The 27459-nt window shown below is 38.5% G+C and overlaps 1 protein-coding gene across 1 annotated transcript in view; it reads right to left on the reverse strand.

The window, feature by feature from the left end:
• Positions 1 to 885: 885 nt before the first annotated feature.
• LOC140240952 (neural proliferation differentiation and control protein 1-like) overlaps positions 886 to 27459 on the reverse strand; it is a 118016-nt gene continuing 91442 nt past the window's right edge. The window contains exons 7-10 of the mRNA XM_072320724.1: positions 5971 to 6061; positions 5153 to 5232; positions 3583 to 3685; positions 886 to 2223 (exon numbers count right to left, since the gene is read on the reverse strand). Of these exons, the coding sequence (XP_072176825.1) occupies positions 2134 to 2223; positions 3583 to 3685; positions 5153 to 5232; positions 5971 to 6061 (364 nt within the window). The 3' untranslated portion in view covers positions 886 to 2133. The remainder of the gene's footprint in view (positions 2224 to 3582; positions 3686 to 5152; positions 5233 to 5970; positions 6062 to 27459) is intronic.

The following is a 27459-nucleotide window of genomic DNA, read 5'->3' on the forward strand; positions in this document are numbered from 1 at the left end:
AGCATGCAGATACTTTATGGGAGTAATTGTTGCAGGAGCAAATGCCATGGAAGCCTATTATCAGCTTGATTATTACTGATTCTGAAAAAAAAAAATCACTTTCTTTGATTTAAACATATATTACACTTTCCCACTCCCTACTTCTGTCTCTCTTTCTACACACACACACAAAAAAAAAACAACAACAGAAAATATAACTTACAAAGTACATTGCACAATGACAGGCAAAATGTGAGAGATACGCAGTGAATGGCAGCTACGGCACCGGGCTACGGAGCCCATGGCATTCTGGATGAAATACTAGTGAGTGACGGTAATATAGTAGTCACAATTACAATACTCCTTACTTTTCATCTCATTATGTGCTATCATAGTGAACAAGAATGTGGAGAAGAGAAGAAGAGGTATTAATAGAAGTAAACATACAGGGGGTGGGAGAGAGAGATAGAGATTGACACAGATACATATAGGTACACAATAAAGGTACATACAATTATTCTCTTTTTTTTTGGATCAATATTCAAACTTTGGAATGCCATTGATGACGATATTGCATTCATCAAAATATGCCTTTAGTCATTTTTTTTTTTTGAACATCCATCTACTACGCACTGATCACTGGAGTGATTTTAAGTTTCCTATTTCATGCCTGTACCAAATCAATACATGCACCTGGTATTGTGGCTCAATCGTCATATTTTCAGAACAGAATAAAAAGCAAGTCCTTGAATGAAGTTCTGTCATAAACAGCAATACTCAGTTGCAGTACAGTAGACTTCTGAACAGTTTATATATTTTATCTGGTCTGTATATGAAAAATAAAAGTTTCCTCAAGATCTTTTTAAAAGCCACAATAGATTCTGTTTTTTTTTTTTTTGCCTCGTCTGTTGGTGATTAATATTTGTCGAATGAGTTTAAACATGGAAGTGATGCCTATCACATATAGATTACTCTCATTTCTATTTTTCCCCCAAAGAAAATCAACTTATGACTTCACAGGATTCATGGGGAACCCCCTTATGAACATAGTGGGGGAAGGGTCAGAGACATGTTGGTCCATTACCCTTCAGTTCAATGACTACTGGATCAGCCACCTGCTTAATCAGACCCAGTTGAATTTAACTTTGCAGCAAAGAACCACACTCACTTCATTGCACTGAGAACAACTAGAAAATGGCAGCATTTCCTACCAAGAAAGAATGTGTCCAGCCAGTTACACAGTTAAACTTGTGACATGGATCACTGGCCAATATAATGCCATATATTGTATGATCAACTATCGTGTACATGGTTTTCTAAAAAAATCATTTAATCATGTTTGGCATTTTCAACAAAATCTACTCCTTGTCATACTTATGTTGTCATTCACTGAAGATTTGTACAAATCATGCTTGTATACGGTAAGTTTTCCTTTTCTAAATCTCAGTAACACATATAATGTGTAAATAAAAATAAACATGCATATAGCAGCATATGATAATGCTTGATCCATAGTTTTGTAATAAACATTGTGCCATAAAACAACTGAAATAAAAATTTTTGCTCCTAATTTCCAAACTAACTTTGATAGGATTAATTGCACCTGTGCTCCCACCAATACAACAGAACCAGTAAATGCTCATACACCAATATATACCCCTGCAAGATTAAGTGTTGGTTAATATATAGCAAACACTTTATATGAATATAGATATACATAAACTGAAATAAATAAAATGAGAATCTGAAAATGCATGGCAAAAAGATATTTCTCATGTGCTTGTTTAATCTAAAACTTTAAATCATATTTGCAGATTAATTAAAAAGATAACTCTTGGAAACATTTCTTTCCATGCTTTCAAAGTTGATGAGCAAGCCAAAAGGAAATTCAATAATAGTAATCCCAAGAGGGAAATTCCACAGATCATTGAATATCTATCTACTTTTGTTGGAATACCCAAATTGCACATGGCCCAAACAGAATATCTTGATCCTGTAACCTGGTTTACTGGTATTTTTGGCATCTTGTGTTTTTCTCCTTGTTATGCAGCAGATGCGGTGAGGAGGGACAGGGGGAGGGCAGGGGGAGGGGCAGTATCCAGAATGGGGGTGGGGCAGGAGGTAGAGGGCACCTCCCAACTATCCTGCCCTGTGTTACTGCTTCTGTTCTCCCTCCTCCTGTCCACCGGGCTTGGGGTAGGATTCCTCGGCAAACAGCGGATTCTTCACTTGCATCTCGCCAGTCTGTGACAATGAAAAACAAAAATAGACAGAACAATGTGTTAATCCTCAAAGTGCTTCCATCGCTAATCTGCTTGAGTGCCTTCTTGAGTGCCGAATGGCTGATGTCTGGAGACTAACTGAGATTGAGGTCAATTAATCCCCCTAATTCTCATTGTGTCACCAGCGCCTTCTGGATGGATTCATTTGTTTGTTTGTTTGTTTGTTTGTTCATTTTCCATCTGAGAAGATGGCTGGATATCCCATATTCAGCTACGTTAAGCTGGTCTTCCATGGAGTCCAGTTGGATGTGAGGTGAGACCACTTCACCGGGTTAAACACCCTGCTCTTTGCGATGAATGAATGAAGCGGGATCTTTTACGTGCATGAGTTGTTACTCTCTCATACACGGGACCTCCATTTTATGTCCTATCCGAGGGACAGAGTGTTTTGCCTCTTGCTAGAGGGGACGGTATGCTTACACACAACATTGCTCAGTCCAGACTCAGGTTCGAACCCGGGCCGCGTGATCGTGAGGCAGACGCGCTACCGACTGAGCCAACTCACCGCCCTGTTATGCTGAAGTGAGCTGTCTAATTATAGCAATATGTTTTATAGCAGAAGGTTAATTAAAATGTCAACATTTGAACAATTCAAATGATATATCATCATACTGAGAAGACAAATGGTAGGTATTTATGTTGGCAGAATCAGAATACAGTTAAAATCAATTTTCCTATTCATGGAAAGATTTATCAAATATTTTTGCTCATCATCTCCACTGGTACAAATTAATGAAAGTAGTTTCTCCTCACCTGTATTCAAAGACCTGTTTATTACATTCTTTCTTTCTAAATGGGAAGGCACGAGTGCTTGATCACAAAGCAGTATCAAATCCTTTTTAGTTTGTTTTTCTCTCTCAAACTCTGTTGTCTATTCCAACAAATATGGACTAGACCTGAAACACCTTTGCCAGAGAGGGCACCATTCTATGAGAACACTCAAAATTATAAACCAATGGGCATCAGGTTTTTTACAGAGATTCTTTCTAAATCATTATAAAGGAACTCTCCATTTCCAAGCTCAATGCTTTTTGCATGATTTCCTCCTTTAACTTACATGTCTCTGTGAATATAATGAATATGATTTTATGAGACAGATAAATTGAACTGATTAGAACCGAATGGAATGGAATGGAATGGAATGGAATGGAATGGAATGGAATGGAATGGAATGGAATGGAATGGAATGGAATGGCACTGAATTGAACTGAACTGAATTGAATTAAATTGAATTGAATTAAATTGAACTGAACTGAACTGAATTGAATTGAATTGAATTGAATTGTATTGAATTGAATGATATAATATCTTGATTCCATACCGGAGCAAGACCAGGGCACTCGTAGACTGTCAAGTCGCCTTCCTCATTCTCCTCCTCAGAGTCGTACTCCGAAGCATCATTTGCTACATCTCCTTTCTCACGTCTGCATCAGATGAAAGGAATATAAGGAAGATAATTGGTCAGATGAAAACCTCTTTCTTCTTGTTCTTTCTACCCATTTCATAGCTATTTCTTTCTTCACCGATTGTCTTCTACCATCCTACAAATTGTCAGGTGCTTTTGCAGGGGCGGATCCAGGGAGGACAGCAACCGGCGCACGCCCTCCCCTTTATTTTTTGTTGAAACAAAAGAAATAAAAAGAAAAAAATGGGGGGAGGGGTGCGTGCGCCCCCCCCTTTATTTTTGTAAACACGCCCCCTCTTTACGGAATTCCTGGATCCGCCCCTGTTTTGGTTTGGCTGCACTTCTCAATGAACTTTTTCAATTGCACTGGTCATTTATTAGTACAATAAAATGGAGGTTTGAATATCAACTAAAATGATATGTATTTTTGGATGTTTTAAATCTGAAAGTAACATAGCATGCACAATACTGAAAATATGCATGAAACCCAAGCAGAATATTGTGGGAATAGGCTAAAGTAGGAAAGGAAACAATAGGAAATGTTTTATGGACAAATTGGTAAGTACTGTAGAATTGTCTTTTCCTATAAAGTTGATACTCAGCCCTTGGAATGTTCATATGCTACAACTTGTAGCTCTATGATTTTTTTTTTTTTTTAAGAACGTGACACACTTAAGTCTATGGTTCAAAATCATGTTTCTTCTATATTCAAGGATCATATTAGGGCAAGGCTTTTATATGAAAATATTTTATGCTATACAAAATATACATCACTACATGTAACTGAACACAGTTAAATATATGTACAGTGCACTCCCGTTATAACGAACACGGTTATAACGAAATTTCGTTATAACGAAGTAAATCTTCTGGTCCCAAAATTATCACCATTAAAGTCTATGGTAAAAAATTCGCTTATAACGAACACGGTTATAGCGAAATTTCCGTTACAACGAAGTCTTTTCCGAGCGCCATAGACAAAGAAAAACAAAAGAAATGTGCTCCGTTATAACGAAATGCGAATTGCTTTCGAAAATTCGTAGCGGAACAAGCATTCAAGCTTCTCTGCATGGGTGAACGCTTCACACCACTGTGTGTTCGCTCTTTGTGTCACGCACAGTTTCTGAGGGGAACTTGCGTTTATTATTGTGATACAATTATCCCATCACATTTCACATAGCTTTCCAGTGTATGATAAATATTCAGCAAACAGAATACAATGTGGTTTTCTTGTTTTCGTTATATATTGTATTTGTTCGGTTATAACGAAATTTCGTTATAACGAAAGAAAACTGCCGGTCCCGAGCATTTCGTTATAACGGGAGTGCACTGTATATATATCTTTTACTCCTCTTTCTATTCATATATTTACTTAGTGTACAAAGATATGCTCAACATAAACATAAATGAGAGAAGAGAAAGAGACAAGATGTGGTATATTGTAAGGTCTGAATAGACTTTATTTGCACTATGATGTTACACTAACTTTTCCATGGCAATCATCTGCTGTTTCTGATGTTGGTAGTGGTACATCTGGGCACTCTGGGCTAACTTCCTGTCTCCATTCTAAAAGTTGAATACAAGGTTGACAAGGTGACAAGATGTGAGAAGGACTACAAACAAAAAATCAAAATCATGTGAACTTCACAGAAAAGAAGAAAAAACTACACCCTGGCACAATTTTGTAAGAAGCTGCATGATATCAACTCTTGCTGGAATGGCACTGTCATAGTAACAACAAGAATACAGCTTCCTAATTGGTTGTTGCTATGGGAATTTGTCATTCCAGTGAGAGTTGCTATCCTAACATCTTTTATAAAATGGGGTCCTGGACATTCAACCCACTTTCAACATGTGTTTACTTTACTGAAATATTACTAAATGAGTTGATTTATTTCACTACCACTGAGCACTACTTTTGTGAGCTTCCATACATGCAAATCTTAAACGGTAGTGAGGAAGAGGTGCTATTCAAAAACTTAAATTACATACACTTCACAGAACTCAGGAAGTATGCACCAGTACACATTAATCCAGCTTCAACATGTGTTTAATATATTAAAATACTTATATATGAAATCATTCTATTTCAGTACCCCTGAGGACTTGTTTTATGGCATGCCATATACAACTTTTAAACTGCAGTGAGGAAAAGGTGCTGCATACCTAAGCCATAATTTTGTAATTCCATTTTTCTTTTAAACCTCCTAGCAGTGGCAAAGAGTGTATCCATTTGATTTGTGATGGTGCAGATTCTGAAAGAACCTATGTCAAATTGAAAAGGAAGCTGCTGGATCTACTTACATTCATGGAAGAGGCAAGTTGGGTTCCTGGGCCGGTCACTCCATACGATGGGTAATCAGCCTCATTCTGGGCCTTGGACGTGGTCTGAATTCTGGACAGACGGAGACACAAAAGAAATAAAACTGGACATGAGGAATTGATCGTAGATATCAGGGTTGTTTAACCCGTTGAGGATGAGTCCCAAACATACTCGGGCAGGGGTCTATGGGAAATGCATGTTGTAGCAAAATCAGCCCGTCCTCATCGGGTTAAATACACATGCAATGTTAGAGTGTGCATTGTGGTTATGCTAATTAACGTATTGCCTCACCATCAACATACTGTATGATAGTACATCATGTTGAAATGCACTATACTGGATTATATGCACAACAGATAAATTCACCAAAGAGCAATATTGTTTCACTGAGGCCAGAGGACATGGGAAAAACAAAATTGCGCAAAGGCTGTATATATAGCCAGAGTGGATAAACTCTAGAATGGTGCATGACACAGCACGCACCATTTGTCAGAATCAATAAAGTATCAGAGACTCCGACCCCAGGCACCTCTTAAATGGGAGATTCACCCCCTCGAGCCCCTCACATTGGAGACTCTGATCACACGATGTGCACAATATCATCTAGCATGAAGCAAGACGTTCCTTGAGGTCCATCACAGAGCCCACTCAATAACCCTGGAACCTCTAGGATTATCGAATATATGCCCTCTGTTGCTATCTCAGCCCAATTTTCAAAATAAATGGCAAAACAAGAATTGGAAGGAAGAACGGTAAATTCTAAGTAAGATAAGATAAATCTTGAGCCGGAAAAAAATTAAACTCAAGCGGGAGAGCAGGAGATTTTGAGAAAAATGGCCACAACGTGGAGAAATATCTCTTGAATTGGCAAAGTGGGAGAGTTCGAATCTCTGAAGTATTCATTTGTAACATTGCTTCCCCGGACGGAAATCCAGTTACACCACGCTATCCTTCACTCTGACCTGAACGCATTGATGGACACAAATGAAAACATCCAACATGGTATACACACACAAATATATCATATATCATATATGAATATATTATAGGGGAATGGGAATAAAGTTTTTATTTGTGACTGATATTTATATCAAGACTGTCATTGGATTGTGAGGAAGGCAATTATAAACCTATCATCAAAAAGAAGAAGATAATTTGTTGCCCTGTGTGAAGTGTCAAGCATCAGATAAAAAGAAATTGCATGAGGTTAGGCAGCTGTATCTGAAGTACTCAATCACTTTGTTAGCGAGGAAATCACAGATATGGCATATTCTGGTTGACATTGACGTGAATAGTAATAATGAAACAAACATCAACTCAGAAGATTGGCAGGATGTTAGTGAAAGTTTCACATGCTCCTCACTGATCTCACCACTCCATCATGTTGAGTGGAAAGAAAATAATCCACTGGAAATATTTCCAGTTGTTGTTGTCCATAAACATCTAAGAATATATACAAATATATGTGTTATCAAGTGAATATGCATACACACATAGTCATATAACACATTTGTATATGTACATATACACATATATGTAAATAAACATATACAAGTTAACACAAGCATATGCATAATATGCATAGCAACTACAATGAAAGAGGCAAAACCATCAGTCTGCGGTAACATTTCGAAATCGAAAATAATGATAATAAGAACAAATTTAATCATGAAAATCGTGACAATCAAAATGATAGTAATGGTACTGCAATAAGGATAAAGCACTTTTCACCATGGGTGTATTAACCTGCTGTATAAAGAAATTGTACTGCCAGGATTTTCAGGACACATGTCTTTCAAGAATATCTGTCACTGTAATATATCAACATAAAATATGCCAATTCATGTCTACTGTGAACATATGTATATAGGGAAAGTTGGGTGGTCGGGGAGAGAAGGAATGTAATATTGACAGTGGAGAGAAGCCAACTATCGGTGGCATATAGATTAAATTTCAAGCTTGATGAGTTTCATGGCCGGCCGGGCAGCCTTGAGAGGGGCTCACGAGTACCCTCGTTACAGCGCGCTGGCATATATACTCTGTTTGAGACATTTCATGCATGGCTGCACCGCGGTCCACTGTGCATCTTCCTCGGCACACACTTCCACCCTGCGCACCGACTTGATACGTGCCAAAAATTTATGCACACCAACCATTACTACGACTCCTATACCTCCCCAACATATTCTCTATCTCTCTCTTTCTCCCTATCTCTCACACTCTATTTCTCTATCTCTTTCCATATCTACTCCATGTATCTCTCTCTTTATATATGATCCATGCATCTCTCTATCTACTCCATATATACTTTCTCTCTATCTCTGACTTATATTTATCACTTTCACCAATTCAAGTGCTGCTGACAAACACACACACACACACACACACATATATATATATATATATATATATATATATATATATATATGATCCATGCATCTCTCTCTACCTACTCCATATATACTTTCTCTCTATCTCTCACACTCTATTTCTCTATCTCTTTCCATATCTACCTCATGTATCTCTCTCTATATATATGATCCATGCATGTCTCTCTACCTACTCCATACATACTTTCTCTCTATCTCTTTCCTGACTTATATCTATCACTTTCATCAGTTCCAGTGCTGCTGACATCCACACATCATAATTAGGCAGGTTCCAATGAGCTATCAAGCTGGTAATTGTCTGTTCATGTGATGATGATGTTTATATAGGCAAACTTTGGTCCAAAAGTGGGGCAGATTTTGTATTCTTTTGTCAGCATGAGACAGAATTGTTCCATTTCCCAAAGAGCCTCCTGCAATAACAGAGTGACTTGGAAGCTCTGAAGATTCCACCAAACAATGATATTATCACATTCATCTGCTTTTAAAGGCTTCTTCCTTAAGGACAGGATGTGAAATGGCAATGATTGGGACATCAAAGATGTTCTGTTTTGGCTGTTTCAATTTCTCTTTAATGAAGAAGGTATGTCATTTACTTCAGCTGTATCCCTTGATATAAATATTAATGATAATAATCATGATGATGATAATAATGATGATGATGATAATAAGAATGATGATGATGATGATAATAATAACAATGATAATTATAACAATATCAGAAAGCAATACTATAAGCAATAACAACAATGATGAAAACAATGATACTGCTTACCTCAAAAGCAACTGCAGGATACATGACGTAAGAAATAATTCCAAATGAAGACTGAACAATACCTTTAACTCTCTCTCTTCCTACATTTCTGTCTTTCTTTCTGTCTCTCTCTCTCTCTCCAGACTGAGTTTCTAAACTGCCATAATTTCTTTGATTTCTATGGTTTCTTCTGCTCTTGGGCATTTCTCGGGAGGTATGCCGTTTTCATGAGATATAAAAGGGATATCTTCTCTTCTTTCTCAGAACAGGCACTTAACTCTCATATTGATCTTCCATTAATGAATTATGTGTGTGGGAGAGGGAGTAGCTCTCCCTGGTACTCAAGAGATAATAACTCCTTGCCCCCCCCCCCCCCCCTTACAGACACATTGTATGAAATGATGCAACATCTGAATAATGACTGAAAGCACAATCACTTGAGGAGAAGCAGAGGAGTGCATTTTGTACATGACAATAGCGGGTGGGTACATGCTAAATGTCAGATTTTTAATGACAACCCAACGTGTGCCTCCTTCATCTTCCTGATTGATCTTCAGACTAGTGACATCAATCCAGGGCATTTACGGGAAAAAGCTCTTACTTGTAGAACAAGTGTTTGACGGCAGAAAGTCTCGACTGAAAAAGAAGAAGATGATGATGATGAGTATTTATAAAGGGAATTAACAACCTTCTGATGCTCACAAATATGACCGCTGACTAAGGACAACTAAAGAACTAAGCTTCCCGGCAAGTTGTCAAATAGCAATTTAATTTGCGGAAGATCCACATGGTATTCAAAGCAACCAGAGACACGACTTCACTTCTCCTCACATGAGGTCAAACCACCTGGTGAAGTGCTCGGTGGAAGGTTTGAAACAGGTGAAAGGTATTGTCCTCTCCCCCCGTCCCCCCCCCCCCACCCTATCTTCCATTCTGGTTGGCTCATTACTCCCATGAAAATGGGAGCAACCAGATGGCACTATAAGAAATATACTAGACAAGAAGACAGAAGACTCTTCAACATGCCCACATCATTATCCTTGTTCCTACAGAACTTCCAGGAATGTTACAGTATCACGCACATGGAAAGAAAGAAATAACAGAAGAAACGGTGAATACTGGAGCAAACATTTACCGCCTACACAGGTACCTTGTGGAAACTTCTTATTTAGGGGATTTCTACAAATAAGTTCTACGTATAAAATATACATTTTATAGAGTGCACAGCTTCTTCATCAGATAAAGAGACATTTACAAATGTGAGAGAGAATATAATACGTTAATAACGTATACACAAGAAGTCGGCTGTAGCACAGTGCCTTATTGCTATTCCGAGTTTCACGTTCCAATTAGGATGCGATCATCAGGCAAGTCATGTGTTTGATTTATAATTATATATGTGTATGTATATATAAACATACGTGTATACATACATATATAAATATATATTTATATATATATATATATATATATATATATATATATATATATATATATATATATATATATATATATATATATATATATACATATATATATATATATACACATATGCATACATACTTACGAATTTCTATCTGTCACTAGTGAGGTAGTGTAATAACAAGATTCACTTGGTCTTTTGAGCAAGCCACATGCGGCTAATATCTGCAGCAGCTAACCTCTTCTTATTTTGAAGAGCATGAACATTCTGTAGTCAGATTGGATTTACATTTCACCCTGCACAACAGTAAAAAAAAAAAGAAGACATTACTGAAATAAAACTGAGCTAGAGATTGCTATCTCATTCTGAAAACTGTTACTTGGGACTCCACACACAGAGCATGTCTTCAATATCCTGTGAAATATGCCATGAAAGGCGAACCGCCGAGGTAAAATGACATCAAACCTCACTGTACCTCCTTCATGTGAAAAGAATGACATCTCTCATGAGAGATATGCATGCTTGCATTGTAGACTTTGCAAAGCAGCTGCATGCTGTCTGCATACATCGCCCTCACAGAGGGGCAAGAAGCATCATTCAGGTTCCAGCGCACACTCATTATCAATGACGAATTACCCATCATGCACTGTACAAAGCAACGATCTAAGCAGATACCCATAACTATTGCTGGCACTAAGACTCTCTGTGTGACAAATGGACTTAAAGAACAGGGAGACTGAGACAAGAGCCTGATTTGTTGGAAAAATCTCTCTGAAGTCTTTCAACCCGTTGAAGACTAGTCCCGAGTATACTCAGGCAGGTGTCTATGGGAATTGCATGTTATAGAAAAATTAGCTCGTCCTCAATGGGTTAAAGGGATGGTACAGTATTGGTGGAGATGAGAATTGGGCTTTTAACTTTTTGCGAGATACCAAGAAAACACTTATGATATAGTAAAGGGCATACCATTTTAAGAGGAATCCAAAGTTTATTTGATGAAAATCGGGTTTGGAATGACTGAAACATCCAAAAACAAAGTAAAACAAAGCGATCGTAACAAAGTGTGGGACCCATACTTTATTAGAATCACTCTGTTTTGGATATCTCAGCCATTTCAAAACCAATTTTCATCAAATAAACATTGAATTCCTCATGGAATTACATGCTCTTTCATATTTCATGTGAGGTTTCTCATTATCTCACCAAAAAATGTTAAAATCCTGAAATTAGGTCTCAACCAAAACTATACAATCCCTTTAAGGTGCAAAGACTTTGCTTATATCCTGTTCATGTTAACAACAGGCCCTATCAATGAAGCCTGTAAAGATTTGAATGTGGTTTCATAAACATGCTTCACTACTCACTTCTGTCACAAATATTCATGAAACTTCTGGAACAGCATAAACTTCCTTTTCCTTTGTCAAATACTTCCTTGACTCAAAGTGATAAATCAAGAGGAAATCCAGTAAGCAGCAACCGCACATTCATTCTAATACTGCATTAGATAGCCTTGGCAAAATGTTCATATCTACTTTTGATATGCTTTACATATGCATATATTTATGCATTTACTGAGGAAGGAGTGGTAATAAGGTGGGGTCTTTTTGTCAAAATCAAGGCAACACACTGGAAAGAGATAAATAAATAGATAGATAAATAGATAGAAAGATAGATAGATAGATAGAAAGATAGATAGATAGATAGATAGATAGATAGATAGATAGATAGATAGATAGATAGATGTATAGATAGAGAAAGAGAAAGAGGGTATGTATTGGATAATGGGGAGGGAGATTTGGAAAGATCTGAGGGCCAAAGGCAGAGACAGAAGGAGGTAAGTTCTGGGTCAGAAAAAGAAAGATTACAAGAAAAAAACAAAAAAACAAAAAACAAAACAAAAAGAAAGACATAAAGATCAACAGAGACACCCATGGATTTGATGAAAAAGGTATCAGGATTGCAAATGGAGCAGCATTAAGAAACCATAACAAAATGTTTTTGGAATTATTTTTGGAATGAGAGAGAAAATTGGATTGAACAGTATTCTTCTTATCTATACTCCCATTTACCTTGTATTTTATTCACTTACATATTATGACTGAAAATATTTGTGATTACGTATGTATTCATCAACCATCTACAAACATATGTCTAAAGTTCAATTTATATTAGCTGATCAAAAATGAAATTAACTTGGCATTTTCATGAGAGGATTACAAAAGTAAATATTTATGTATGACGGTACTGGGAAATATAGTCTGGTGCCCAGGGGAAGGTTAAAACAGATGGCTAAAAAACAGAAACAAACACCCTCACAGCAATTTTCATTCCACAGAAATGTCAACGACACTGGCTCATCATGTATGTATGACACATACTGTGAGAGCTGGGAGCAGCGTGCCCTTTGTGAGGCATGCAGCGCCACGTAACCGGCACCCCACCCCAGAGGCAAGCGGCAAAGATTCAATTACAACGGCAAAAATCAAATCAAGGGATGAATTTCAAGCCTGGTCAAGTGCATGTTCCTCAAAATATGTGTCACAATTTCCAATATGTGCACTGGACATGCCCAACGCCGCATGAATTGGTTTGCAAAAAATGGCCAGCACGCCTAGGCATTACTGAAACGGGATCGAGGCCACAAGGCAGCTACATGTACATGTATGTGGGTGTATTCTGTACACTCTTCTAGCATGCAGAGAAACATTGCACCACTCATATCATACATTAACATGTGAAGTGGTCTTGGAGATGATGCAGGCATCATTCATGCAATAAAAGAGAAGAGACTCCATGGTGACACTGCTTCAGAGCCGAGCCTTGTAATTTTTTTTTTTTCTTCCTAGGAAAGGAAGCAGGGTGGAGGGGTACAATTTCAGGATTCTCAGCAGGCGTTAATGTGACAAATGGCCTTAAGGTTGCCAGCATATATCTCGCTACACTTCATCACTTCATAACTCTATGGCCACATGCACAAATTTATACAGGGAGAAAAATGCCCTTACAAGAAGGAATAGAAGAAGAACAAAGAGATGAAAGAAGAGGGGAGAGGGAAGAAAGACAGGAGTGCAGGACAACAATCACAATAAGACAATGAAGAATAATGGTAATAAATAATAATAATAAATAACACTTACATAGCCCTTAATACTGACATTTTTAAGTGCATTAATACAGAAAAATATCAAAGTAAAATGCACAATTATGTATATATATATATAACAACAATAACAAAAATTAGGACTACGTAAATAGATAAGTTTTCAGCAATGATTTAAACTTATCAACACTTTCAGGATTTCGTATATAAAGAGGGAGTTTGTTCCAAAGAGATGGAGATATAACAGAAAAAGCTGTCACCATAACAGGTATAGGTGACGGACCATGTATGTGATAGTTGCAGAGTGGAGGAAGAACGGAGAGAACGGGTTGAAGTGGAAGAGCGTGAGAAATCAAGTCTTTGAGATAAGATGGTGCAAGATTATCACATATCTTATAGACAATGAGAAGAAGGAAGAGGAAATGAAGAGGAAATGAAGAGGCTTCCACAATGTAGACGAAACTTTAATGCAGTTTCTGGCAGCATTCTACAGTACTAGAATTCTTGTCGGTTTGTTTCTCTTGTTTTGTTTTGAGTCATTAGGCTTTTCAAAATTACGATGAGTTCTAGTCGAATACATAAGAATGTTAGAGCCATTGCCTTTGAGTTGTTGCCAAGATCTGGCGAAGGAATTTTCCTGACCTGGGACAGACTTCTTGGTTAATGAGTGTAACAAATGACTCCGGAGGCAAGCATAATTACAATGTAAACTATGTGTTGATAATCTTTTACCTTTTTGCGCCATGCCATGTCAAAATATACCATGAAATAATACCTACCCAAAGAGTAGATGCTGGTCATATCAGATATCATATTGACGAGTGGTTTGATCATAAACTCTGAGTCCACCACAAGGTTAGCAACACAACAACAATGGCAAGCCTAACCTTTGAGCGAAGTTTTGGGAATTACAGGTTGCTAGCTGTTTTCTAACAGTGCCTTATATATGGTTACTTAATTGGGACTCAATTCTAAGGTAGACAAGCCAACATCCTTTAATAGTAAAGGTATTAACTGTATCTTCAAGAGAGATAGGAAAAGTGATTAATAAACTAATCACAATATATCTAGGCATATCACATCCTATATGAAGCATACACATCCACATCTTAAACTGATAGTGCCAGCATTGAAAAAAAAAACAGATACAAAAATGATAAGAAAACTATAAAAACATGGAGTAAAGTAGCTAAATTGAAGGAGTGATAGCTTTGCCTTGCCTTCTTGTTGACTTCATATTTCCATAAATCACAGGCCTAGCACAAAAAAAAAAGAAAAAAATCTTCCTGCAGAGATATCAAACAATTTTGAATTACATGGAGTTAATCTTCAGATATACACTACTGCTTTATCAACCACAACAACCACACAAACTTCTTTCTTCCTCCTTTTTTTCTGCTTTCTAGATTTGGTTTTTCTTGCCATGAACGCGGACCCATTAATGGTGGGGATTTTAATTTCCTGTGCCTTGAAAGGCTCCCGTGGGTCACATAAAAACTGAGCCCACAAAACACCTAGCTGTGGAGACACCAAGGAGTTGAAAGCACAGATGGCTAGCAACGAGGATGGGAGACGGCCCCTCGATTGATGAACCTTTATGGGAGCCGGTATATGGGCTTCTTGCGTCAAGCGGTCTGCTCGTTTCACACGTTTAATGACTACTGCACACCAGGCGGGGGCAAATAACAATCTATTTCCTGGGTGTTGGCTAATGACCCTGTGGCTTAAACAACAGGCATTTCCTACTTTGATTCTATTTCAATCCCTTTTCACCTTTGTGAAAAATGAAAACATCTAGAAATATCAAACTATTTACATCTTGTGAGAGAGGGAGTTTTGCAGATCTCAAGAAGCAAAAAGGCAAATTGAAGCTCTGAATATTCTCTGCTACATATTGCCACACAGCTCTATGCAGTTATCACATATTCAAGCCTTGTGTTTGAGTAAAGAGAAAAATTTTCTGCAGTACACATTCATTTCTCACTGCCCAGAGCAAGAAAATGGTGTGATATTTACATTTCCCCAGAAACAAGATGGCTCTGCTGTGAGAGGAAGGGCTTGGGGAAAACGCACTTTAGAGGACACTTTGTATAACTGATCCTCTTCCCCTTGAGGCCTGACACCTTGCACAGGGTTGACACACTTTGCCAACAACAAAAGGGGCATACAGAATTTAAGGTGCTTGGGGTGAATATCAGGGGGGGGGGGGGTGAATATGGGGGGGGGGAGGGGGGTGTCGCCAGCACTGTATCCTGTGACTATGCTTGCTTATGTCTGTTTTTCATCCCAGCCAATTGACATAAGATGACATAGGATCCATTACCTGTAAATACACTGTAGCTCCAGCACCTCTTGTACAGAGAGGGAGGTATAGTTATATGTTGCTATATGCTATGATAAATTGCCATGTCAGGCAAGCCTCATACAACTTTGGGCTTGCAAACCTGGATATGATTTAGATTAAGTCTATGACATGCCATACAGGATAATACACACCATGAGGTGATACCATACTGTCTTCCATCCACTGTATAAACATCAATTTCAATCAGTAATGCAATCTACAGTAGATAGAATACAATTACTATGTGACATTGTAGGATGGGTAAACAAGGGCTATGTATACCTTATTTAAACTCAAAAATTAGGGCGTATCAGGTAAGAGTACAAGATTCTAACGGGGCATATGAATTTCTTCCAAAGTTACTGAAGTGGCTTTTTTTTTTCTGCTTTGGTTTTCACAGTTTTCACTGCACTACACTACCAAACTTTCTGAAATGAAAGTCTTAATGTGCTTTCTTCGCCAACTGGTACAGAACTCTGGAAAGTACTTGTCAGCGTATACAGGCATTGAAGGGTTAATAGTCGGGGGGGGGGGGTTGATGTAAAATCCTTCTTTGACTTTTTTTTTTGACGGTTGATAAACTCTCCAAACTGATTAATGTTCTGCCTAAATATGTATTAAACTTGTGGGTTGATAACTGAAATGGAAATTATCTGGTTATCTTGGGTGACCACTGTGGTTCTTTCATGTAAATTGGTAATGCACAGTGTATTTTCAGCGCAGGCACTAGCAGAATGGACACAAAGTGATTCAGAATTGCCATTTCATTCAGATTGCATGAGGAAGTCACAAATTAAGAATACAAAGAAATAGAGAGAAAGTTTCTCATCTGATTGATATTTCCAGCAAGCCGGAATTTATCATTTACATTGTGGTAAGACAAACAAAGCTGTGGAATTCTCTCTCTCTCTCTCATCCCAGTTCCACTCAACCATTAAACCTATACTGCATGGAATACACGAACAGCCCTCATGCAATCTTGTGGCAAACTACTACAAATTGGCCCACACATAATTCATTGAACAGTGAGGATGCAGGTCGTGCACAGCCTTGAATTTCAATTGCTGGAGAACGCCAGACACAGCCAAGACATCGCGTTTCAGTGTGCTTGCACCAACTTACAGTTCATGACATACTGCATTCTAATCTCTCAAGGGATTAGCATAACAGAAAGGCCAAGGGCATGAACTATGGGGGAAATGGAATATCAGAAGTTAGACATGGATTGTTACATGCACCTCTGAAGAAATTTGCAATGATTTCATATTCCAAATTGCAATAAGATAGTGGAAAAATACAAACAAATGTGCAAACACTACTGTCTGATAACACATCACAATCTCAATTAGATCGTTTCCGAAAGCTTATATAGTTTCTTTGTCATCTAAGAGGACGTACATAACACCTGTACTTAACCCTCTACACTGGCTGCCTGTTCATCATTGAATCATATTTAAGTTACTGTTATTGTTTTCCATTCATTACACATGAAATGTTCCTCACTACAACTGTAGCGTGATAATCCCTTATAATACTTCTAGCAGCCTTAGGGTTCTCAAAACTCATCTCTACTCACTGTGCCACAAACTCATAAATCTTTGGGTGATTGATCATTTCTTCATGCTGGTCCATTCCTGAGGAATAGACTCTCACAAGATATTCATAATAATACAATGTATGTCCTCTCTTGTTAACATTAGATTTCCCTCAAAACCTGGTTATTCAGGGACGCATTTTTGTAAATATTTCCCTCACCCCTTTTCTCATATCTCTTTTCACGATTATCTTTTATCTGTCTTTCTCTGCACCAAGAGCATCTGATCATGATGAAAACAGGTGCATTAAAAGCTTCACATTAGCATCATATTTCGGTAAAAAACAAAAACAAAAAGCCCTTAGTTTGTAGAGAAACGTTTATAAACCTTGCAAAATAAAGCTGTCAAAAAGATTGCAATGATTATTTTCCCCCAGCAACACACTCTAGCGAGTACTCTCACCAATATCTGATGAACTTGTGTGCTCATATAATTCAAATTAATGATTGACCTCAAAGCCATTAACTTCCAAGATAACTCTTCCTGAAGCCAATAACAGCCTTCCTTCGTAGCTCAGGGTTTTTAATGTGGCTGACATTTTGATTGTCACAAACAACAATCATCATAAAATCAAAAGTGGGATAAAGAACAGACACACACACACACAGACACACACACACACACAAATGCTGCACATTAACAGCAGTATAGAGATATAAAACCACAGTCTACATTGTCAACTATCTGTAACAATGTGTGAATGACATAACACACATTCTGCCAAAATTGCAATAACAATTTATATTTATCCTTGTCTTGATTGATATCAACATACATTTTTTTTGTTTCTTTTTAAAAATCTGTAGCTAGTGTTATCTTCAGAGTAAATAGAAAGGGAGTTTCTCCAGCACTGTTCAGTTTGTCCTGGTGTTAAATGGTTCCATCAGCACAGGTAGGACAGTGCAGCCAGCATCCCTTACTGAACAGGTTTGTTACATCATGATTACCAGTCTGCACCATTCATCATCCTTTCCCACCCCTTTCACAGTCACCCTCAACATCTAATTGGTCCAGTACAGCAGAGCACACAATGTTGAGAGTATGCTCTCTGCTGACTCAGATTGTTGAAAACCTAACATTGGTTTAATTACACCGGTTCAGAGAGAGTCCTCCGGTGTGTGTGCTTTGCGAGTTTAGAGAAAAATCAATGACCCACCAGCAAAGTGAAAGCGGATATTAGAAATATATGACTGGTCCACATAATGGAGTCATGGCCGGACGCCGCATAGTTAGTCATTCTACTTTAGAATGTACACAAACGACTGCACATTATTGATATACTCTCAGCAGACTACCTGTGAGTGCATTGCCAATTTGAGGATAACTATGCTCTATCAAAAGCACAAAAAATAATTTTGAAGGGAGGGAGAGAGGGGGTAGATTTCTTTTTTGTTATCATAAATGTCATGTCTAGACTAATATGCACACAAATTTGAATTTGCAAATGAGGCTACGATAAGATGAATAGATTTTATGTCGTTAGTAATCTAGACTGATCATACATAATGTCTCAAACTGGCAACATCTTTGCCTATTCTGTATGTGGGGCTGCAGGCTGCATTACATGGAAGATGGCACACTATAACAAGATTTGTTATGTGCTCCCAGGCATGTCTGCTGACTCATACAAAGGTCATGGCCATTCTAACATGATAGCTAATATACCTCAAACCACACTTAACCTTGAGAAATATGTGACTGCACAACCAGGAAGGCAGATTTAACATCTAAATGCTAATAACTGCATTTAGTTGACTATCATGGGATCAGAAGAAATTGTATTCTAAGTTTATTCCTTGACAGCATTGAGAGCAGGGTCAAGAATCATCTCAATGGATGGAAACAGAAATAAATAAATACAAACTTGACAGACTTCCAGAGAGGTCAAAGATACTACCAGCAAGATGGAGTTGATAAATTCTTTCCTCAAAAGAGAGAAGATTTAGAACTTGAGTAAAACAAAGGAAGGCTTGCTCTACTCAACAGAGTATATGTACTCTTCAACAGAGACTAGCTCTGAGGTGAGTGAGCTGTTAACCCATTGAGGATGGACCTGCCTTGACACCTGCCCGAGTATTCACGGAACTCGTCCTCAATGGGTTAATGAGAGTTGCGGGGGGGGGGGGGGGGGAGGGTAGGGGTAGGGGGATTTTCTAAGCAGTGAATAATGTAGATTTGTACTCTGGGTGAGAAAATAAACCTTTCTCAACAGAGAGAGAGGAAAAAAAAACACTCAGTGTTCTGTGCTCTGCTGGAAAGATGTGAGAACTTTGCTAACCAAACATGAGTTGCCTCATTTGAGCTGGACTCTAGGCAGGTGACTACATAAATAGATGTGTAGAAATCTGCTCCATAGGTAAAGAACAGATATACAGACTCTGCTCTAGGGAGGCAAGTCCTCTAGTTTATCAATATGATTACTCTGCTAAACAGAAATGAGTAAACTCATTATACCATTGCTCAAAGAAAGTGAGTGCAGAAATATTGTATTCGACACAGTAAGCCAAAGTATAGAGAAAACCACTCTGCTATCTTGGCATTAGTAGGCCTACTGTGCTCAACAAAATATGAACATAGGGATGGGAGTTACGCTCAAGAGAGGTAAGTGCAGAAACAGGAACTCCACTCAGCTCAACTCAACTCAACTCAACTCAACTCAGTTTGGCTAAGAGATGAGCACATTACTCAAGATTACACTAAACATGTGAAAATGGAAAAACTAACCTTAAATACAGTCCCCTAGAGCTTCTCTCATTCTGAAAATTAGGAATTCTTCCAACTGCACAAAAAACTTTTCTCTCGAGCTGAATTTCCTCATTTCACTTTTAATGGAAACTTTTATAATGCAATACTATTTTGTTTACATACATTCCATGCATTCAGGAAGATCATATGACATAATTGTTAACTGTATTTTTGTACGCCCTTCATTTTTTTTTCTTCCCGTTATGGGTAATGCAGAAAACAGCTCGTCAAATTCAAATATCATAGTTAGAGAGCCTTGTCCTATTCAAACATCATTCGGGTGTCAAAGGTCAAAGGGGTTACCTCATATGACTCACATTGAATCAGTCTGCATGTTTGCATAGAAGTATTCTTTGGCATTGCATATATATTCCTTGGCAGACTCTTTGGCAGTCGTGACGTAATCTTTCGCCCTGCCGAACATATCCGTGATTTCATCCATGCTTTTGCGGCGGTGAGCTGAGCGCGGTTCCGTGCCGAATCTAGGCGGCGGTGGGCGAGCGGGTGACATGCGGGCGATGCTGTGAGCTCAAGGTGGGTGCTGGGCTTGTTGCAGTGCCGAAGCGTTCGGCCATTTCATGGACTGACACAGATTCTGTGCAAACACCATGCAACACTACTGCACGCAATCTGTTTGATATTGCAAAGTCTCAATTAATCTAAAGATTAAAGGCCTCTAGGTGACATATAGTGATGTTTCACAAATCCTAGGTGTGAACTGTTGACTGAAAGAGCTGAATATAGTCTCAGATGTCCTGGTTGCTCACAAACATACAACTAAGGACACATTGGAGTAAGGAGATGGAGCATCGGTAGGTAAAAAAAGACTGTCAAGACTTGAGAGATATTACTGCTTTCTTGTATTGCTTTCAAATTCGACAAGGATGGAATCGATCGGTGTAGAGCAGAGAGCTTTCATGCCTCTGTCCAGGTATCTGCTGTGTCTACATCAGGCTTAGATAGCAGGGATACGGTGGGTGGTCAGGGATGCGAGGTGCGAAGATGCACTTCCTTTCTAGCACAGCGCACTACCAAAGACACTTCCGCTGTGATAGCTTCTCACTATTCACTTCATCAATGGCAAAATCGATGGGTCGACGAGACAACCTTGGTGGTGAATTCCAACCACCTGCCGTTCTGTAGCCTTGCACAAACCGGAAGGAAGACAGCATGAGATGTACTCCATCCAGTAGATGCACTACTCATAACAGGAGTCGATGCAGATGCCCTATTTATTCACCCTTGGATGTTGCATACAGGGTGCTAACATAGCGAGATGTCTGTTCACATGCAACTTTGCGTACGGTCACATTCACACCAGCAGTGGAAGAGATCGAAGCACAAAGTTCTCATGAAGTGCTAGTCCAAAGCACACAAAATCAGCTCCAGGTACTGCACAATTCGTTCTTCCAGTAAATACTTCTCCCTGGCTTTCAAGGCTGCAATTCCACCACCGCCCCAAAAATTTTTGGAGCTGTTTTTGGGTGGAAAAAGCACTCCTTGTGGTGATGGGGAGCAGAGCCGGTGATATCTGGGTGTGCTTCGACGGAAGTAAACGACACACTGCTCTACATTGCCGGTGCAGCCCAATCAATGCACGGTCCAGTGCAGCGAGCTTCGCGATTCCATCAGTGCACTTCGCCCCGGATTCGATCGATGTCATTAAAAATGATCACACGCAGAGACAAAAATAAAAATCCTGGTGTGTGGAGATGGGGGGAGAGAGAGAAAGATAGAGAAAGAGAGAGAGGAGAAGAGAAACCTGCTCCTAATATTGGCCCCAGTGTGTACTCCCGGCATTAATAATGCAAGGCGAGGACACTGTACAATCAATATAGAAGCCAAGTACCAAGCAAAGATGGTTTGCCATCATCATTCTTTGTATGTGCACCTGTGTGTGTGTGTGTGTGTGTGTGTGTGTTTGTGTGTGTGTTTGCTTGTCAGCGCATGTGTGTTTATGCGAGTATGTAGTGTAGGTGCTTCGTCTGTGTTTATGCAGAAGAGTGTGTGTGTGTGTGTCTGTGTGTGCAGGGATGGGAGCGAATTTAGATCAGGGTTCATTCCATTCGGAGACCGGGTTTTGCTCCGATCAGGGTCAAAAAGAGAGGTCAGTCTAAAGACAATCATTGACAAGCACAAACCATTCAATTTCATCTCACAGCATGCCTCTACATTTGTCTGCAAATGTTTGAAAATTTCTGCCACGGGTCAATTAGCCCTCTAAATGTTGCTGCTGGCCGCTAATGGTCTGAATTTAGTAAATGCTCTTCGTTACCCTGCACCCTCGTGATGTATCAGAACCACGCGAGTCTTACGGCGTACAGATAGTTGTCAAAACCCACCTGTCCAGAGTAATCCTACGCTAATGCGGTGATCCGGTTTTCACATCAATTATAAACCACTTAAATCTGACAATCAGAATGGGATATGGGAATAAGGCAGGAGGAGTGAAGAAGAGAGACAGACAGAGAGAGGGAGAGAGACAGAGAGAGGGAGGGATGGAGAAAATAGAAAAGGGTAAAACATGAAGGAAAAGGGGTGGCAGCGGGGAGAGATAGAGAGAGAGAGAGATGAGAGAGAGGGAGAGATGGGGGAGAGGGAGAGAAGAAATATGGGGAAATGCCATCTGCATATATATATCTACTTGTGTGTGTATGTGTGTGTGTGTGTGTGAGAGAGAGAGAGAGAAAGAGAAAGGGAAAGAGAGAGGGAGGGGGAGTAGGCAAGGGGTGGGTATGATTAGAGAGATAGGAAAAAAAAGGATTACAGGATGATAAGAGAAATAGAATGAAAGATACAGGAAATGGAAAAGGGAAAAAACAATGTAGGGGAAAGGCCATGTGAATATGTGGATCTCTTTTTTTTTTTGCATATAGACAGCATACAATTACAACTCTGTGTATGTGTATAAATACACACACACACACACACATATGATATTCATTATATACAGTATATACTGTGTGTAAATATAAATATACAGTACATACTTGTGTATGTGAGTGTGTGTGAGAGAGGGAGGGAGGGGGAGAAAAGGCATGTACATCGACTTGTGTGCGATATAGTATGTGTATGTGTGTGTGTGCGTGTGTGTGTGTATGTGTGTCTGAGAGAGATAACAAAAGAAACTACAGACAGACAGACAGACAGAAAGAAGTCAAGATAAACAAATTGGCATTTCAGAGTAAGAGGGAAGACAAATTGAATGCAAACATCCTCAGAGACCTTTTCAGAGTCACTAATGAGGGAACAGACTAGGATATTTGCAGTTTTGACATGTCATGACGTGTTATATGGCAGATGTGATGGTGCTAATTAGTGCTGTTATGCAGAATCTCCACAGACTTGGTGCTGGTCAAAAAAACATCATAAATTACTTGTTTGTCATTTCCAGAATATATGTGTGGAATTGTTCTCAGAAAGGAATGTTATTGTTATGAGCACGATAAAAATAGTATGCATACTTATAAAAAGTGATACCATCTGTGTATGAGGCTGTAATTAATGAGGTTTGAATTCTTATTTAATGTGATATCATGCACTGAACTGTGAAAACTGGAGATGCTATTTACAAGAGTACCTCTCAGAGAAGTATGAACTTTCCATTAAAGCTGCGACATTTTAAATCTTCCTGTCAGATCAATCTTGGCCAAACATTTTTGGTTTAGAATCCATCTCTGATGATGGCAACATATTGTAGTGTTGATGAATTTTTCTGTATTCCAGTTCTCAAATGGCCATCAGCTATATTTTGCTCAGCCTAATTATAACTAATGCCTTGAAAATTATTTTGGTCGCTATTTGACAAACATGCTATACTTTTACACACACACACAACATAAAAACCATGCGTTTGATCCGGAAACAGTTGTTATAGACTCTCTGGAAACAACAAGCTCTGAATAACCACCTCAGCCTACGCTGTCTTTGCACAGGAGTGCTAATACAAAATGTCCTTGCCTCATCGTTTAATGTTGGTAGGGTCGGGGCACAGCACTTTTTAACCAAATTACGAATCACACACCTGATTTGTCCGAAGATTACACCTGCTTTGCAGAAGTCACTTCCACACTTGCCACACAACACACAGACAGCATGTATGCACTGTACAACATGCATGCCATCTTGTACCTTGGGCACATTTGGTTCAACACACATTTATCCATGGCAACAGAATGAAAACTGATACACACATTATTCAGATTTATGATAAAGTAATGATGATGATTATGATAATGACCACAAGATGCTGATGATGATAATGATAATGATAATGGTGATGATGGTGATGATGATGATGATGATGATGATAATGATGGTGATAATGATGGTGACCATGATGGCCATGATGATGATAATGATGTGGCGATGATGACGACGATGATGATGGTGATGATGATAATGATGATGATAATGATGGTGATGATGACGATTTAATGATGACTTCCAAATATGATACTGCCTTTACATTTTCTAAGGGTAACCTCATAAGTGTTAGCAGGTTTACCAAGAGGACCCTGCCAATATTATCACCAGAGCATTGAAAAAAAAAAGAAAAAAAAAGAGAGAACAAAACAAAAGCAATCCTATTGGAACTACTTGTTTTTGGATATCTCTGCAATTTCAAAACCGATTTTCATCAAGTAACATTTTAATCGCTCTCACAATTGTATGCTCTTAAATGTTGCATATAATTGGTTTCTAATTATCTTGCAAGAAGTTAAAACCTGAACCCCCATCTCAACCAAAACTATACCACTCCTTTAAGGTGAGGATCCCAGTAATGCAAAATATATAAAAGCTGGTGCACTCAAATACAGCACCCAAAATCCTTAGAGTGGAATGCCTCTTTGAGAATATAAGTCATCTTGTCACATCATGGAAGATTGCTTTTCTATCAAAACTTACTTTTTCATGTGTGCTTCATCTTAGGTATTGCTACGTTTTCACAGTGAGCAATACCGGATGTCCTCCGGCTCATGAACTTTACACAATGCAATCACATCAAGCCATAATATTTTCTGCCAGGTGATAAATGAGTTTATAACAATATTCTATGTTATGTCATATTTTCTCACTCTTCTCACAGCCGTGCCAGCATGAACCACATAATGTCCCCGCTTCATCCAAGAAAACCGATCGAAAATTTTAATCAAGGCAAATGACAATGGGGGTGGAGGATGACATAGAAGTTAACAATAGAAGCTAACATGAGAGTTATCTCTTTCTAAATTCCCCTATTCAAGGATGAAAAGCCAATTATTGCTCTTATCACAGCTGCAAATGATGCCAATCTCACAGAGAGAAGAGGCAGAAACACATAAAATTAAAAATCAGAAAGCTGGTCTTTTTACTCCCAGCACAGACCGCGGCTGATGGAGGTCTCATCAGATTATCAAAACGAAAACAATGTTTGCTACTCAAAAGCTGCAATGTGAACCCCTGGAGATGTGGTTTGGTAATATCTGGGTGTTGGTGCATCCCAAACAAAAACCATTGATACATAACATTTCTTTGAGTGCACCATGTTCTGATTAAAAAAACAAACAAACAACAAAACAAACAAACCTAGATATCACACTATTTACAGGGAATTTCACAACATCATAGAATCATGAGTTAACCCTTCAGCAGCTGAAGATTCCATAAATAATGGCCTGTGGTTCCCTAGAAGGTACAGCAATACTACTCTCCTATCGACAACTTTCTAAATTATGGAAAGTAGCTCACTGCACATTTATTTTTGTCTCTTATAAGTTATGTTTATTTGAAAGCCTATCAAGTCTTTGCCAAGAAAATTGTGCATCACAGAAATAATTCTAACATAGTTCTAACTTGGCACAGGTTATGTCTCGAATTATGAAGAGTGCTTACTGTATTCCCCTATTCACTGTAATGTCACCATGGCCATCCTATTGGACTAAGGCATATTGTTACACCTGAAAGGAGAGCTGACTTTATAGCTAGGTCAAAGTTTCGATGGATTTTTTTGTTGGTACTGAATGCTGAAGAAAGACCCTGGCTACGCACATAACGGGTGAACAGCAATAATGCACATTAAATGACAATGCACTCACATAAACCCAGACTTACTGCCCCCCAAAATACAAAAGCAGGCTTTTAAATTACAGAATCTTAGAGGGTAGTGTTTGCATCAGTTAGATCTAAACTGAAGATAGGTCTAGTGTATACAAGAATAGATGACCGAGGGAAGAGCTGCTTCCTAATCAAATCAACATCAACTCACTTTTTAAAATTGATAATAGGTTTTATATTGCTCACTTTTCTTCTTATTGTAATGATGCTTACCACCATTCAAATCAAATCAACCTGTCCTTATTTTTTTTTTTTTAATAATTTCTGATTTGCCCTGTCTGTCCATGCTAAGTTTATCTTCAAATTGTTAAAAAAAAATGTTACCTTACCATATCTTTGTACAGTACTCCTCGCTCTTTCTTCAAAAAGAAAAAGAGAAAGAAAAGGAGTTTGTGGTGTGAGACATTAAGACTCCCGAGCCAGAAGCATCTACTTGTGGCTAAACTCAAAAGGTTAAAGTCATTTACATGAATTACAATCATGATGAAGAAGATTATACTATACGGACATTCACTTTGATACAGAATTTCATTGCATTACAATTCATATTATAATCATGGTATACACTTCAACCCTTGATGTATAGTTTGCACGCATTAATTGCTGCAGTGTACAAAAAGTCCTGAAAAGTCTTGAAATAATCCTGACTTTGAAACTGTGGATAAGATTTGCACGAGTCAAAAGAAACATCTACAAACAAATGCAGTTTATGAATATTGTATTGACATGAAATGACTTCTGTAATATGATGAATAAATCATACTCGGATGGTATTACTCAGGAAGCAAGATCAAGTGAGAATTTGATATACCAATCTTAGTTAGAAGCTCACTACATTCATATGGCAATGACAATCTTAACTTACAGCTCACTCGTTTCATCAACGGCTAAAACTGGAGAAGGCTGAGGTTTGTCGCCCTCTATGGGCGGCTGACAGATACAACAGCATGAGCCCATGTTTGTTGCATCGATCTGTCATCAACAGTATGAGGGGTAAGGTCGACCTGTTCATCTCATTCCATATTT

Source organism: Diadema setosum, chromosome 17 (assembly GCF_964275005.1).
Source record: "Diadema setosum chromosome 17, eeDiaSeto1, whole genome shotgun sequence".
NCBI lineage: Eukaryota > Metazoa > Echinodermata > Echinoidea > Diadematoida > Diadematidae > Diadema > Diadema setosum.